The following is a 14,706-nucleotide window of genomic DNA, read 5'->3' on the forward strand; positions in this document are numbered from 1 at the left end:
TCCTCTACCTTTTAAAATAAATCTCATTATGGAGTGCTGACATTTTCAGTAAAACCATTAAACTAAAATCTGAGGATTTTTTAGACTAAAAACAAGTCTGGTTTATTAGGCAGCAGCTTATAACTTGCTGCTAAGTAGATACAATCTATTTAGAGAAATTTATGTAGATATCTGATAAAACATTTCAGAATCCTCGTCTCTTTCTGACTAAGACGGAGAATGTTAAACAGATTATCAAGAATTCTTTCCTTCTCTTGGTGGAGTAGAAGTTGAATATTGCAGCATTGTTAGAGCGGATGGAAACCATAGGACCAAGATTTAAACCAGATCTCTTGACCCTACATCACTAACACTACTACCATATTCTAGCTGAGTGACTTTCAATGTGAAAGGGTGGTGGGGAGATGTAGAGCTAATACTTGTACAAGCATAAGGGCCAGCATATAATAAGGCATGATCTCATCTTTCTTTCTTTCCTTCTATTTCTCCCTATTTCTTCCTCCTTCATCTCCCTTTTTCTCTCCTTCACGTCTCTTCCTGTTCCTCTTCCTGTTGATTAAACTTTTAATTTTGTCTCGCCTGTCTTTAGACTACATTGAGGAATGGCACATATTGGGGTTACCCAAGGACACTTAGGTCCCTGACAATGATAATAACAGCTCATTTACAAACCACCGATTGAGAATCATGTCCCTTAATCCTCTCTCCAAACTTAGGAGATGAGTACTGTCTCCATTTCACAGATAAGGAACGTAAGCTACAGACAGGCTCAATAGCCAATCTTACAGTTAGTTAGCTGGAAGTTTTCATCCCCAGTTACTCACCCAGCCCAAAGGCCTCCAAAATGATTATGATTGGCACTCCTTTACCACTCAACGGATATTTATTTAGAGCAGGCTGTTTGACAGGAACAGAGTAAATAGCCCCGCAGGCACAGTCACGGCCCTCATGGAACACACACACACACAGACACGACACACACACACATAGGGATGATCCTCAGATGACACTCACTGGCATTGCCCTACCCTCTGTACTTTGATGTCCATTCTGATTTGTCAGTGTTCATGTGGTACCAGTTACTAAACGTTTAACATATCGTTCCTTCTTACAAACTATGAGAAGTGCTGAAAATGGAAAAGGAGCAGAAAGCTTTGAGAAAATGTAATAGGGGGACAAGTTTATATCGGAGTTTAAGAAATCTCCTTTGAGTGAGGCATTTGAACCGTGACTTGAACAATGAGTTTTCTCAGCCTGCTATGAGATGGTGCTGGGCAGAGGCCAGACCATACAGGGACCTGTAGTCCATGTTATGTAATCTGGATTTGATTCTGAAATCAAAAAGATGTCATTTAATAGAGTGAACAGGGGAGTAACATCATTCCTTTTGTATTTGAAGAATAGCACTCTGGTTGCTGTGTGAGAATGGATGGGAGCAGGGTACCCAGTCCTAATTTTTACATTAGATTGACTCTGTGTAGTGGGGGTTCAGATATGAATCAGTCACAAATCATCCTTTTCTGTCTCTTAGGGAAGACAAAACATGCACTGAAACGGTTATCATATAAGTCGTGCAGTGCTATATACAAAGGCTGTAGCAGACAGACAGCAAAAGCGTTGAGAGTGAGGAGAATTTCAGACCATGCTCCCTTTCTTTTAACCAGAAGCCATTGCTTCTGGTTCTCTCTGTTCTCTCTGTTGGAGAGATTCTTAACTCTCAGAATTTTCCATGCATATCCTGAAAGGCTCTCAAATCTGAAGCAAATCAATTCAGTAAACACTTATCCAGTGTCTGCTTTGTCTTTGGCTTGTAAGAATCTCAGTTCACTTGTTTCACTATGTATATACCATAAGAAAATGACAGAATGAGCTTGAAATAGTGATGGCTTGGGTGGAGGTCACTGGACCTATATTCAAGTCTCCATTTTTTTTTTTTTTTTTTCTATTTTGTGGTACGTGGGCCTCTCACTGTTGTGGCCTCTCCCGTTGCGGAGCACAGGCTCCGGACGCGCAGGCTCAGCGGCCATGGCTCACGGGCCCAGCCGCTCCGTGGCATGTGGGATCCTCCCAGACTGGGGCACGAACCCATGTCCCCTGCATCGGCAGGTGGACTCTCAACCACTGCGCCACCAGGGAAGCCCCAAGTCTCCATTTTATCTTCAGTCAGCAATGCGACCTTTGGAGATTAGCATAAACTAATGCCTAGTGAGACATACAGGTTGAGTTAGAACAAAGATTATTTTTGGTGTGCTTTGAGGAAGATGTGCTCCATAAAGGCTTTCTAGAGAACTGGGAAGACATGGAGGAGCGTGAATCAGTTGACTGCCAACATGATACAATCTTGCTATTCCCCTAATGGATCCTGTCAAGGCTAATCATCTCTGAGCTCTGTGGCCGTAAAACCTCTCCCTGTGGACTTCCCTGGTGGCACAGTGGTTAAGAATCCACCTGCCAATGCAGGGGACACAGGTTCGAACCCTGGTCTGGGAAGATCCCACATGCCGCGAAGCAACTAAGCCCGTGTGCCACAACTACTGAGCCCACATGCCACAACTACTGAAGCCCGCGTGTCTAGAGCCCGTGCTCCGCAACAAGGGAAGCCACCACAATGAGAAGCCCGCGCACCGCAACAAAGAGCAGCCCCGCTCGCCGCAACTAGAGAAAGCCCGCGCGCAGCAACCTAGACCAAACACAGCCAAAAAAACCAAAAAATAAAACGAACAAAACCTTTCCCTGTGATCCTCCACTTCCCTCCTCCCTTAGTCACGGGGCTGGAATGAGAGAGAAGGAATGGCATTCTTCAGCTTCTCTTTCTTCCGAGGTGATCAAACCTCATTATTTTCTGTGTCAGTAGATATGTTTCAGACAATTCCATTATTTTCAACTTGGAAAGATTATGCAAATAACTTTTGTTCTCTGTGGTGATGTTTTACAGGATAGACCGCTGGAACAATGAGAAGGAGAGGATTTTGCTGGTCACAGACAGGGTTCTCTTGATCTGCAAATACGACTTCATCATGCTCAGCTGTGTGCAGTTGCAGTGGATTCCCCTGAGTGCTGTCTATGGCATCTGCCTGGGCAAGTTTTCCTTCCCTACAATGTCACTGGACAAGTGAGTATGATGTCTTAGACTCAGGAAAGTGGTGCAGTGGGTGTGGGGCAGGCAGGGGAAACAATCACCACGTTCAGTTCAGTGCTGTAAGCTGGGAGAATCCAGGGGAGAACAGTGACGCTGTAGCCGAATTCATCAAACAATCCTTGAGTTTCCACTCCATGTCAGACACCAGAGATACAATTTTAAGTACATTTGTACTTTAATATGAGTACCTGACAAGTAAATGGTTGAATGTAAAGTGGAAAGTGGAAAGAGCTGTGGGGACATGGAGGAAGCGGTTTTCACCTAATTCCTGTGGCAGAGATTAGAGAAGCTCTCCTGGAGAAGAGCTTGAACCAATATTTGACATGGGGTAGGAGTCAGCCGAAGAACAAAAGCTTAAGAATATTCCAAGCAGAAGGAAGAGAGAGCAACCAAAGGAATGAAGGTAGGAAAAAGTTCTGTAGAGTAAACACCATACAGTACCACTCCCATCTGTGAGGTAAGCCTGAATGCCCCCCTGTCTCCTAAGAGTGCTGTCACCTGCAAAATACCCAGCGCTTTTAATTAAGGCAGTCTGGTTCTAGACACCTTGGTGCCTTCATTCGTGACATTTTAACCTGTGGCTTCTAGCCCCAAGCAATTGACCATTTCTACCCTTCCTTGCTGTACAATGTTCCTGCAACTTTTTCTACAAAGGTAATGCCTACCACACAGGGTCAAGCAGGTCTGAAACATTCCAGGGAGAGGTGCGGCCAAATACACCAGTGTGGCTTTATAACAGCAACCACTGGAGGGCCTTGTTCTTGGGGTCCTGCTGCCATCCTCACCCCCAGCAGCTGTCAGTTGCCTTTGGGAATTGAAATTATTCTACAAAGCTTAATGAACAGAACCCAAGATGGCTAATAAGACTTCTTGAAAGAAGTCTCTTTGGGATCTTTCCTGGAAGCTTAGTGGAGGAGGGGACATCACCTCTCTCGGAGAGGTTGACAGTTACCAAGAGACCTGGTGAGGTCTATAGAGGAGGGTTGCTGAACTGAGCAAATTCTTGTTATGGTCTCAGGAAGAACTGACTTTCTTCAACATTTTAAATCTAAGCCGGAGGACAGCTGCCTTCCTCTGAACCTCTGAATGTGAACTCTTCCCATGGAACTGTGAGCTCTTTTAGGGCAGGTACCTTTTGTTGTTGTCATTCTATAAGCACCTGGCTGAAAAATCTTTCTAAAATGCTGAAAGAAGTATAGGCCGATCAAGTGATTGGGTTTCCTTACATAAAGCATATCATATCAGAAACCTATTTCTTATTTGGTCTTTTCATGGATGCTAGAAATGATTGATTTAGTTCACTGACTTTTTTGAACTGGTGGATTTTTCAATAATATAGGCACATGGTAAACATCTATTTAAATATCGCAAAAACTTATTTATTGTCAGGATATCTCTCCTAACCCAGACTTTCAGTTTTCCAGAATTATTTTCAAAGGTGATAGTTAGCAGTTTCGTGTTTTATTATTTTTTTTTGAGAAATAATCTGCAAATATATAAGAATAAAAATGTCTTTGTATGTATATGTGTGGGTTTACACATATTTGTAATATTGATATACACATACATTTATCACAAATTATTTTACCCAGCGGGTACACATACTATAAAATGTCCTGCCTCAAGCTATTTTACCCAACAATATTCCTTGGAGACTTTATTATGTAATCATGGAAAGATTAACTTCAGTCTTTTTAATAGTGCAGAATATTCCATTTCAAGTCTAATCTATCTATCCAGCCCCTTAGTCATGGATATTTATTTTTATCTTTTCTACTACAAACAAAGCTGCTATAAATATCCTTGTCTACAGGACTTTGCACATATGTGCAAATGTATCTGTAATGTAAATTTCTGCAAGCGGAATTATTAGGTCAAAAGTCATGTGAATTTCAACTGACAGCTGCTGCCAAATTGCCTTCTAAACAGGTGATGCCAGTTCATGCTCCCTCAGTGTGTGAGCATCCTTTTTCACACACTCTCACCAATATCGTGTATTATGAAACTCTTTTTCTTTGCCAGGGAAATAAAGAAAAATGTCTTATTTTTGTTCTAATTTCCATCACTAGAATTTGAAGGAAGTTGAGGGTGTTTATCTTAGGTTAGAAAGTAATTTTATTTCTTTTTCTGTGAACTGCCTATTTTTCATCAGAGCCCATATTTTTTCTATTGAGATATTGATTTTTCTCTTACTGATTTGTAAGGGCTCCTTATATATCAAAGAACTTGGTCCTGTTTCTGCCATATATATTGCAAATATTTTTTCCCATTTGTCATATCTCTTTTAACTTTATAATGCTATGTTTTACTGTCTTTGAGTTTTAGGTTGTCAAATGTATCAATCTTTCAAGACTTCTGAGTTTATTTCTTTTTGAGAAAGGTTTTCTCCACACTGAAATTATAAAATATATTTCCACCTTTTCTTCTAAAGTTTTTACAATTTATTTTAAAAAATAGTTAAATTTATGTTTCATCTGGAATTTACCTTAAGTAAGAAAAAAGGTAAGCAATCAACTGTATTTTTTTAACCAGATGGCAGGCTAGATTTCTCAACATCATTTATTCAATGCTCTCCTTTAGCAATATATATTTTACCATGTGTATTTGCGTTTATTTCTGGATTATCCATTCATCTGTTTACTAGAATACAAAATGATTTTAATTATTATAACATTTTATTACATTTTAATATCTGGTAGAGTTACTCCCCTCTTATTAAGTTTTTACAAGAATTTATTTATTTATGCATATTTAGTTTTCCATCAGCTTGCCTAATTTAAAAAAATCCTATTGTTAATAGGATTTTCGAATGTTAAATCAACCTTTCAGTCTTAAAATAAGCACATTTAGTCATGGTGTATTATCTTTTCTATACATTGTTGAATTCAGCTTGCTAATGTTTTATTAAAGAGTTTTGTGTCTATGTTCATGAGGATATTAATGTATTATTTTCATTCTTTTGTAGTGTCTTTGCCAGGTATTTGTGTTATGCTGGCCTCATAAAACAAGCTGGATAGTGTTCCCTTCTCTTTTATTTTCTAAAAGATTTTTGTGTATAACTGGTGTTATCTCTTCCTTGAATGTTTGATAGAACTTACAAAGGAAATTTTCTGAGCCTGAGATTTCTCTGTGGGATAGTTTTAGATAATAAAGTTAATTTGTTTTATAAATATTGAGTTACTCGTATTTCTTTCTTCTGTGTTAGTTTTGGTAAATTATATTTTTCAAGGAATTTGTTGTTTAAGTTGTTTTATTTGAAAGCATATAGTTGTTAATATTCCATTATTATCCATTTAATGTCTTAATTTTCGTGATCTGCATTCTCTCTCTTTATTTTTTCTGTTGATGAACCTATTGATTTTTTTTTTTTTGGTTTTAGCAAGAACATGCTTTTCACTTTGCCAATTTTCACGATTGATTCTATGTAGGTGATTTCTACTATTTCTTTTATGTTTTTCTTTCTTCTACTTACTTTTTGGTTTACTTCTCTTTTTCTTTTTTTAACTTCTTAATGTGGAACCTGAGGGCATTGATTTTAGGCCTTTCTTTGTCTCTAACGTGAGCATTTAAATCTATAAATTTCCTTCTACACACTGCTTTCCCTACATCTCACAGATTTGGGTATGTTGTGTTTATACTATCATTCAGTTAGAAAGATTTTCTAATTTTCCTTGTGATTTCTTCTTCGACCCATGGATGCTTTAGAAAGTGTACTGGAAAATTTCCAAATATTTTGGGTTTTCCTAGATATTTTAACGTTACTGAGTTTTAACTTAGAGAATATACTGTCTTTGACTTTAATCCTTGTAAATGTATTGAGACATTTTTATTGACACAAATATATAGTACATCTTTCTGAATGTATCATGTGCATGTGAAAAGAATTTTGTGTTTAGTTTTCTATAGATATCAATTAATTCATTGAGTTTGATAATGTTGTTTAGATTATGGGTTTACTGATTTTTGTCTAGTTTTTTTTTTTATTGGTTACTGAGAGGGGAATGTTAAAATCTGCTATTATTGTGAGATTTTCTCTTGTCTCTTTAATTTTATTATTTTTTGCTTCATGTATTTTGAGAGTCTATGTTAGATGCACACACATTCATGATTGGTATGTCGTTTTGATGAATTGAGCCTTTTTTCATTATGAAATGTTGCTTTTTATCTCTGGCAATACTCTGTCTAGAAATCTATTTTGTATCTCATATTATTATAGCCACTCTATCATTTTTATACTTATTTTTACATAGTATATATTTTTTCATCCATTTACTATCTCTCTTTGTATTCAAAGTGCATTTCTTGTAGAGATCACATAATTGGGTCATACTTTTAATCTGTTCTGATCATCTCTGCCTTTTAATTAGAGTGTTTATTTCCTTTTGTAATTTAGTAATTTTGATATGATTGAAGTTAAGGATACCTATTACTTGTTTTCTCTTTCCCCCCTCTACTTTTTATTTCTTTGTACTTTTTTCAACCTTCTTTGTAAGTATATAAATTTTCTTCAAATTATATATATAATTACATATATATAATTCTTCATAATTATATGTTGGGTTGGCCAGAAAGTTCGTTCGGGGTTTTCCATAAGATCTTACAGAAAACCTGAACAAAGTTTTTGGCCAACCCAATACAATATATATAAGCTTTTTAGCTATAACATTTTACATAATTTTGTAGTTGCTTTAGGCAGATTTTCTCAACCTCAGCACTATGTACACTTTGATCAGGATCATTCTTTGGCGTGGGAATCTGTTCTGAGCACTGTTGGATGTTTAGCAGCAACACTGGCCTCTACCCACTGGGTGCTAATAGCACCGTGCCTCTGTGTTATGACAATCGAAAATATCCCCAGACATTGCCAAACGTGCCCTGGGGGTAAAATCACTCTGAATTGAGAACCACTGTTCTAGAAATTATAATATAAATACTTTTCACCATGCACTTAGAGTTAATATTATAACACTAAATATTATAACACTACACTTAAAACATAGAAACCTTGTAAATACATTGTTCTAAGAATGTAAATGTTGGAAGTGGCATGATAAAGTCAGTGTAGTCACAGGAGGTAACAAGAATGAGGCTTTGAAGGAAGAAGTTTATTATACTCACAAGTCACAGAAAGGGAGTCACCATATGCCATGTAGGGCCATAAGGGAAGACACAGTGTCCATCAAGAAGCAGAGGGGCAGGAGCTGGGGGACAACTTAGGCCATGATCTTTTTTAGAGTTTCCTCAGGAAAGGCAAGGCAGGGCAGGGTAACCAGTTTATGATTGGCCAGTATGAATAATTTTGATAGACTTTAAACTGCAGGTGGTTCCTGGTTGCCTGGTACCTGGTTCTTAGCTAAGGCAAAAGAATATTGCCTTATGGGAAGTATGGGCCAGATAGAGGAGGTATGCCTCTGGATTGTTTAATTTGCATATCAAAGTCCATGTGTTGGGCATTTTGCTATCTCTAAGAGTTGGCTACCCCTAAGAGGGGCAGTCTCTTCCTTGCCAGAAAGATGTCAGAACATTATAATACACAGAAAATTAAAGTATATGTATACAATATACATGTAGCTCCATTTATATCCCCTCCTCACTGCCTTTTACATTGCAGTTGTCATGCATATTACTTTCATGTGCATTTTAAACCCCACAAGATAACATTATAAATTTTGCTTTAAGAAATCATATGTATTTCAAAGAAATTAGAAAATAAAGTTATCTTTTATATGCACATGTTTTCATTTCTGATGCTCTTCGTTTGTTCCAGAAGATTCAAGTTTCTCTTTGAGGTCATATTCCTTACACATGAAAAATTACTTTTTAGCATTCCTTGTAGTGTAATCTACTATGATAAAATTTCTTATTTTTTATTTTGGGGGAGGTCTTTATTTCGCCTTTATTCTTAAAGAATATTTCCTCTAGTTAGAGAATTCTGACTTGACATTTTTTTCTTTCAGCATCCGCAAGATGTTGTTCCACTGTTTTCTGGCCTCCATAATTTCTGGACAGAAGTCCACAGTCATTTGACCTGCTATTCTTCTGTGTATTCTCTAGCTGCTTTCAAATGTTACCTTTATCTTAGTTTTCAGAAGTTTGACTATAATGTGCCTACTCCCTTGAGTTCTGCTATTAATTTCTAGTTTTAATATTATACTGTGTTTAGAAAATGTCTTCTCTACTATTTCTACTCCTTGGGATTTACTGAATATTTTTACATTTCAATTGTTAATTTATATCAACATTTCATAAATACTTGAATGTGCAGTCTCTGCTTTCTTTGTATAGAATTCGATAAATGGTACTTTTAGATCCATTATCATTACGTTCTTTGTGTCTTGTTTGTCTTTGCCTATTATTCATTAATTAAGTTTTTTTGGCTACTTGATCTCTCATAGACTGAGAGAGGAGAATTAAATTTTCCTTAACTATTATGCTTTTTTTTTGTTTAACTTTGTGACTTAACATTATATATGTTCGTATTGTCTTGTTTGACGTAGGAACATTTATAGATGTTGAATCCTTATTTTAGATTATAATCTTTGTCATTATAAAGTTTATCTCCTTTAATGTCTTCCTTGCTTTTGGGCTTGTCTGCTGAATATTGCAAACCTTATGCCCTTTTTATTTGAATTTTCTTCATATATTTCTGCCTGTTTTTTACTGTAAACTTTTGGGGTTTCTTTATTTTTTGATGTGTTCTTGTATGCAGCATATGATTGAATTTTACTTTGTGATCCAATCTGAGGGTCTTTTCTTTTAATTGGTAAGATTAACCTGTTTATACATATTAATGTGACAGTTACAGTCTTAGTTCTGCCACCTTGATTTTTGTATTATTGCATTTTTCTAAATATATTACCATATTTTCTATATTTCCTTTGTTTTCCATTGAGCATATTTTTCTTTAAGCAAGAAAGTTTAGAGTCTTTTTCTACTAGTGACTATTAGTGTAATTTATAGTAATCTTAATTCTATCTTTTTTTGAATATTATCTATTTACTTCCTAAGATAAACTCATTTACCTTAACAACCCACTTTTTCATCTTCTTTTTATACTTCTCTATCATTCATTCTTTAAAGTTGCTTATAATTATTGTTATTAGTTATATCATGGTTATTTATTTAAAGAATATGCTTCCACTTGATATGCCATCTTCAGCAGTGTATATTAAAGCTCCATGGTGAAACATAAGAAATCTACATATTCATACTATTCTCACATTCTCTCATCCTTCACCTCCCTTCTTTCATTAGTTTTACCAGACAAATTTCATTTTTTATGGCTTGTTTTATTTGATTTCCATGAGGCACCCAGTTATTACCATAGAGAGTTGGTGTATTTCTGGGCCTCCTAATTAACTTGTGTGGCTTTATTCAGATTTTCATCCTGGGTTAGAGTAAGAAAGCCTGTCCCAGCAGCTAGCATGCTGTTAAAAATTAAAATGCTTATTCTGGCCCCCCCCCAGGTGTAGAAACATGGTGTGATGAAAGGGTGGTTTTTAAAGTTCTGCTCATTTTTTTTTAGCAAACCTCCATAGTAGAGTTCCGAATAGGGGATAGAGTCTTGGATTTCAGTCCTAATTTTACAACTGTTAACTTTGTTTCCTCATCTTTCAAAAGGTCATTCATACTGTCATTCTGTTTCATTAATAGTCTTATTGTACAGCTCTAATGAGATAATTTGAAAGCACTTTGTAATATGCCTTTTAGATATCAGGTGTTAACAAGTTCTGATTTTTCTCCCAGATGAAAGCTTTTGTTAACATGGAACTAAGTAGATTAATTTAATCTTTATCTTTATTTCCAAGTCAGTTAGCCCTTCTTGGTTGGGCATTAAGTCACCATTATAAGTCAGAGTTCATCAGGCAGGGAAAGGAGGAAGAGGCAAGGGAAAATCACCTGCTAAATAATCATAAACTGAATTCAGAGGAAAGCCTGAACAGAGTGAGCAAATTCCCTTGTTATAAGAAAATGCAGTGACTTAACATTAGCACCTGCTGGCTGCAGAAGGCAATGCTGATACTGTTTACCAAGAGCCCTTACCTCCCTCGTGCCATTTGACCTTCAACAGCAAGAATAAATAGCATGGACTGACTGCATTTTAGAGATGAGAGAAGTGAGACCGAGAGGGGTCCAGGGATTCATTGCACCATCAGCTATTTAGTATTAGAGTTGGGCTTCAAAATCAGTTCTTCTAACTTCCTGTCCAGTGTTCTTTTCCTTTAATAAATAATATTTTATCTCCTTTTCTTCTCTCCCCTCCCCTCTCCTCCCCTCCCCTCCTTGTCCCTTCCCTCTCTTCTTTCTCTGTCTGTGATCTTGCTTCTGTTTTTGCATCCTCTGTCCTCTCCTTTCCTCCTCTCTGTCTCTCTGGGTGAAGATAACCTCGCCTGTTAATGTAGCTTCTGCTTCTCTTAAGAAGCTGTGAAGAGGACTATTGGAACTTAGCAGAACCTGTGCCAGTGTATCCCATGTATTGGTACTTACAAAACAGAGTTGTTCTGTTTTATTCACTGATTTGCCTTTGGCTTAATATGAAGTGAGAGTGTGATGGGAAGAGACAACTACAGGCTATGGATCATTTATCTGTGAGATGAAGGAAGATTCTCTTCGGGTTAGAACATTCACCAGACACAAAACCAGGAAATGGTAAAAGGTCTGGTTTATCTTACAGAGTAACTAGCTTAATTAGTTGCTAGTACATAGCCTTTATTGTTCCTTATCTGAGATGAGAACCCTATATCTTATTTCTATCATAATTGGATTCATTCCCAGATTTTAATTAAAATTTAATTTTTGTAATCCTGTTGTGTCTATAACCTCCCAGAAAAGTGGAGGAGGGAGAGGAAGACTTCGTTTCTATGAGATTAACCATTAGGTTAAAGCTATGACCAATTTTAGCCACAGCAATTTTCTTACTGCTTGAATTTAGACAATTCATTTTAATTCCTGGGCTCTCAATTTCCGATCTATAAAATGTCAATAATAAAAATCCCTGTCAGGCCTAACTCATAGGTCATTATAGATTTAAATAAAGGATATAAAAGTGTTTTGTAAATTGTAAGGTGTTAAAATAATTGTTACTTAAAGAGTTCTAAAAATCCATATTTACTTGCTAACTCTCCCATTTTTAAAAATATGCCCACAAGAGATAATGATGAGGAAACTGAGTGGTCAAGTGACTTGTATGTAATCAAACAGATAACATGATGGTGGGGTCTTGAACATGAGATCCTCTGATTTCAACTCCTCCCTTTGTCATGCACCTATTTCCTACTGGTCCTCAAATGCATTGTAATTTTTGAGGATAAATGGGCCCCATTTCATGACCTCTGTTCCTATCTGAAGTCTGTAATCAGGAGGTAGAGTATAAGTAGTTTAGAGCTTAGAGAGCAGGTTCTGAAGTCAGGCTGCCTGGGAGCCAATCCTAGATCTGCTTCTGGGTGACCTAGAGCAAGTCACACAACAATCTGTGCCTCAGTCTCTTCACCTGGAAACTGGAGAGGGTAATAGTATCTACCTCAGTCCATGTTGAAGATTAAATGAGATAATACATATAAAATATTTAGAAAAATATCTGGTATGTAATAAGCACTTGAAGGACGTAAGCTTCTATAATAGGTTTGGGAGAAAGACACTGATTGAGGATTCAGGGATCTGGGTCCTGATCTACTTTCTTAATCAGGAAAGTCTCCTCCCCTGGCTGAATTTCAGTTTCCTCACTTATAAAATCTCTGAATTATTTTTATGAAGTATAATGTCTGGGACGCCCTCCTCTTTCATGTCTTCCTCATGCTGATACTAAGTCAACAGGGGGCAACTCCTAGCATTTACAATGTTGTGTTAGTTTCAGGTGTACAGCAAAGCGATTCAGTCATTCATATATATATATATATATATATATATATATGCACACATGTACACACACACGTGTACTCTTTTCCAGATTCTTTTCCCTTATAGGTTATTACAAAATACTGAATATAGTTCCCTATGCTATACAGTAGGTCCTTGTTGCTTACCTATTTATGCATAGTAGTGTGTATACGTTAATTCCAAATTCCTAATTTATCCCTAAATCTCTAAATTTTTTTTCCTTTTTTAATTTTTTTTTTGATCTTGAAATCCTATGCTTTTGTGGTACTCTATTTATGTAGCAATTTCCCCAAGTCATTCATCTTAGAGGGCTGAATGATTTTACCTAATCAATTACTCCTGTGAAAAAGGTCTAAGATTTTCTGCTGGAAAATATTGTTGCTGTCACATTGATATGCCAACAAAAGCTGAGTGGGAAGGTCAGGCCTAGAAATGCCTTCCTGCAAGAGTAGGCATTACACATTTATCTCTCCATGCCGTTGAAAATTTGCATTCTGCAAGATACAAGGGATAGCAATGCTGCAGGAGAGAGGCTCGGAAATTGCTTGAGGTGGTCACCCCTCATCCTGTCCGTAGAGACGCTGGTGAAAGCAGGGGCTAGGAGCTGTCCCTGTTGACTTGGTATCAGCAGGAAGAAGGCATGAGAGAGGAGGGCATCCCAGACATTAACCCATCACCTCAACCTTGCTCCCTGAGATCCAAAGGCCAACGAGCTGCTCCGTGCCCCCAGAGTTCTAATTTGGCATACGTTTGTCAGATGAGAGCTTCAAAGGGGCCTCTCCTCTGCTCTGGGTGAAACCAGCTCGTGGTCCAGGCTGATTCTGCTGGCTTCGCGTCTGTCAGTGCGTCCTAATCACTGTTATAAAGTGTGGTTCTGCGGAACGCCTTGTAAAATATTTTCCTATTGCTCCAGCAACATCTCCTGTCTAGACAATCTAATTATGAGCATGGAGCAAACAGCTAAAGTGTTTGCCACCCCCAAGGGTTGCCTAACTCCAGGAGTGGCGGTGGAAGGACAGGGGAAGGGGTGTGGGTAGCATTGGTTACTTTTTGTTGACCAGAAAATTGAGTGCTCCAAAGGAATCCAACTAACTTTTAATTAAAAAGAAATGATCTGGTGGAAGCGGCATTTTGTTGTTTTTCCAAACTCCCTGGAGGATTAAAGGTAGCAATTCATTTCCCTCCAATCACATCTTTTTCTTGGCTTCAAAGGTGGTTTGTGGTCTCTTTGCTTAAAAAAAGAAAAAAAAAAAAAGCCACTGACTTAGTCATCTGCCCTCCCAGCAGCGTTCTGAAAATAAAAAGCGCTCCCTACGTGTCTGTTCTTTCAAAGTGGTAACTCGATTACATTCACTGAGTCCTTCCTGAGCTCTGGCCATGTAGCAGGCATGATGATGACAAGGTGATGAGACCTGGATTCTGTCCCCAGCATGTTTATGGTCTCATGGGAAGACAGACACATATGATCTAATGCTTTAACCAGGCTTTGATTACTGCTCCAGTGGAAAGCCAGCAGTGCCATGGGCACAGGAGAGGGAGAGAGAATTTCTCCTGGGAGATATGGGAAGGTCTTAGAGAGGAGGTGGAACTTGAGCAGGTCTTTATAGGATGAGCAGAATTGGGGCAGAGAGTGAGGAGTAGTTCAGGCATAAGCAGACAAATGCCCAACTAGTGTGATCATGCCAGCTCTT

General features: G+C 37.6%; 1 protein-coding gene across 1 annotated transcript in view; it reads left to right on the plus strand.

The window, feature by feature from the left end:
• Positions 1-14,706, plus strand: part of TPRG1 (tumor protein p63 regulated 1) — a 110,631-nt gene that overhangs the window by 34,639 nt on the left and 61,286 nt on the right. The window contains 1 exon segment of the mRNA XM_065875833.1: positions 2,936-3,112. Within this exon segment, the coding sequence (XP_065731905.1) occupies positions 2,936-3,112 (177 nt within the window).

This window comes from Phocoena phocoena, chromosome 4, assembly GCF_963924675.1.
Source record: "Phocoena phocoena chromosome 4, mPhoPho1.1, whole genome shotgun sequence".
NCBI classification, from domain to species: Eukaryota; Metazoa; Chordata; class Mammalia; order Artiodactyla; family Phocoenidae; genus Phocoena; species Phocoena phocoena.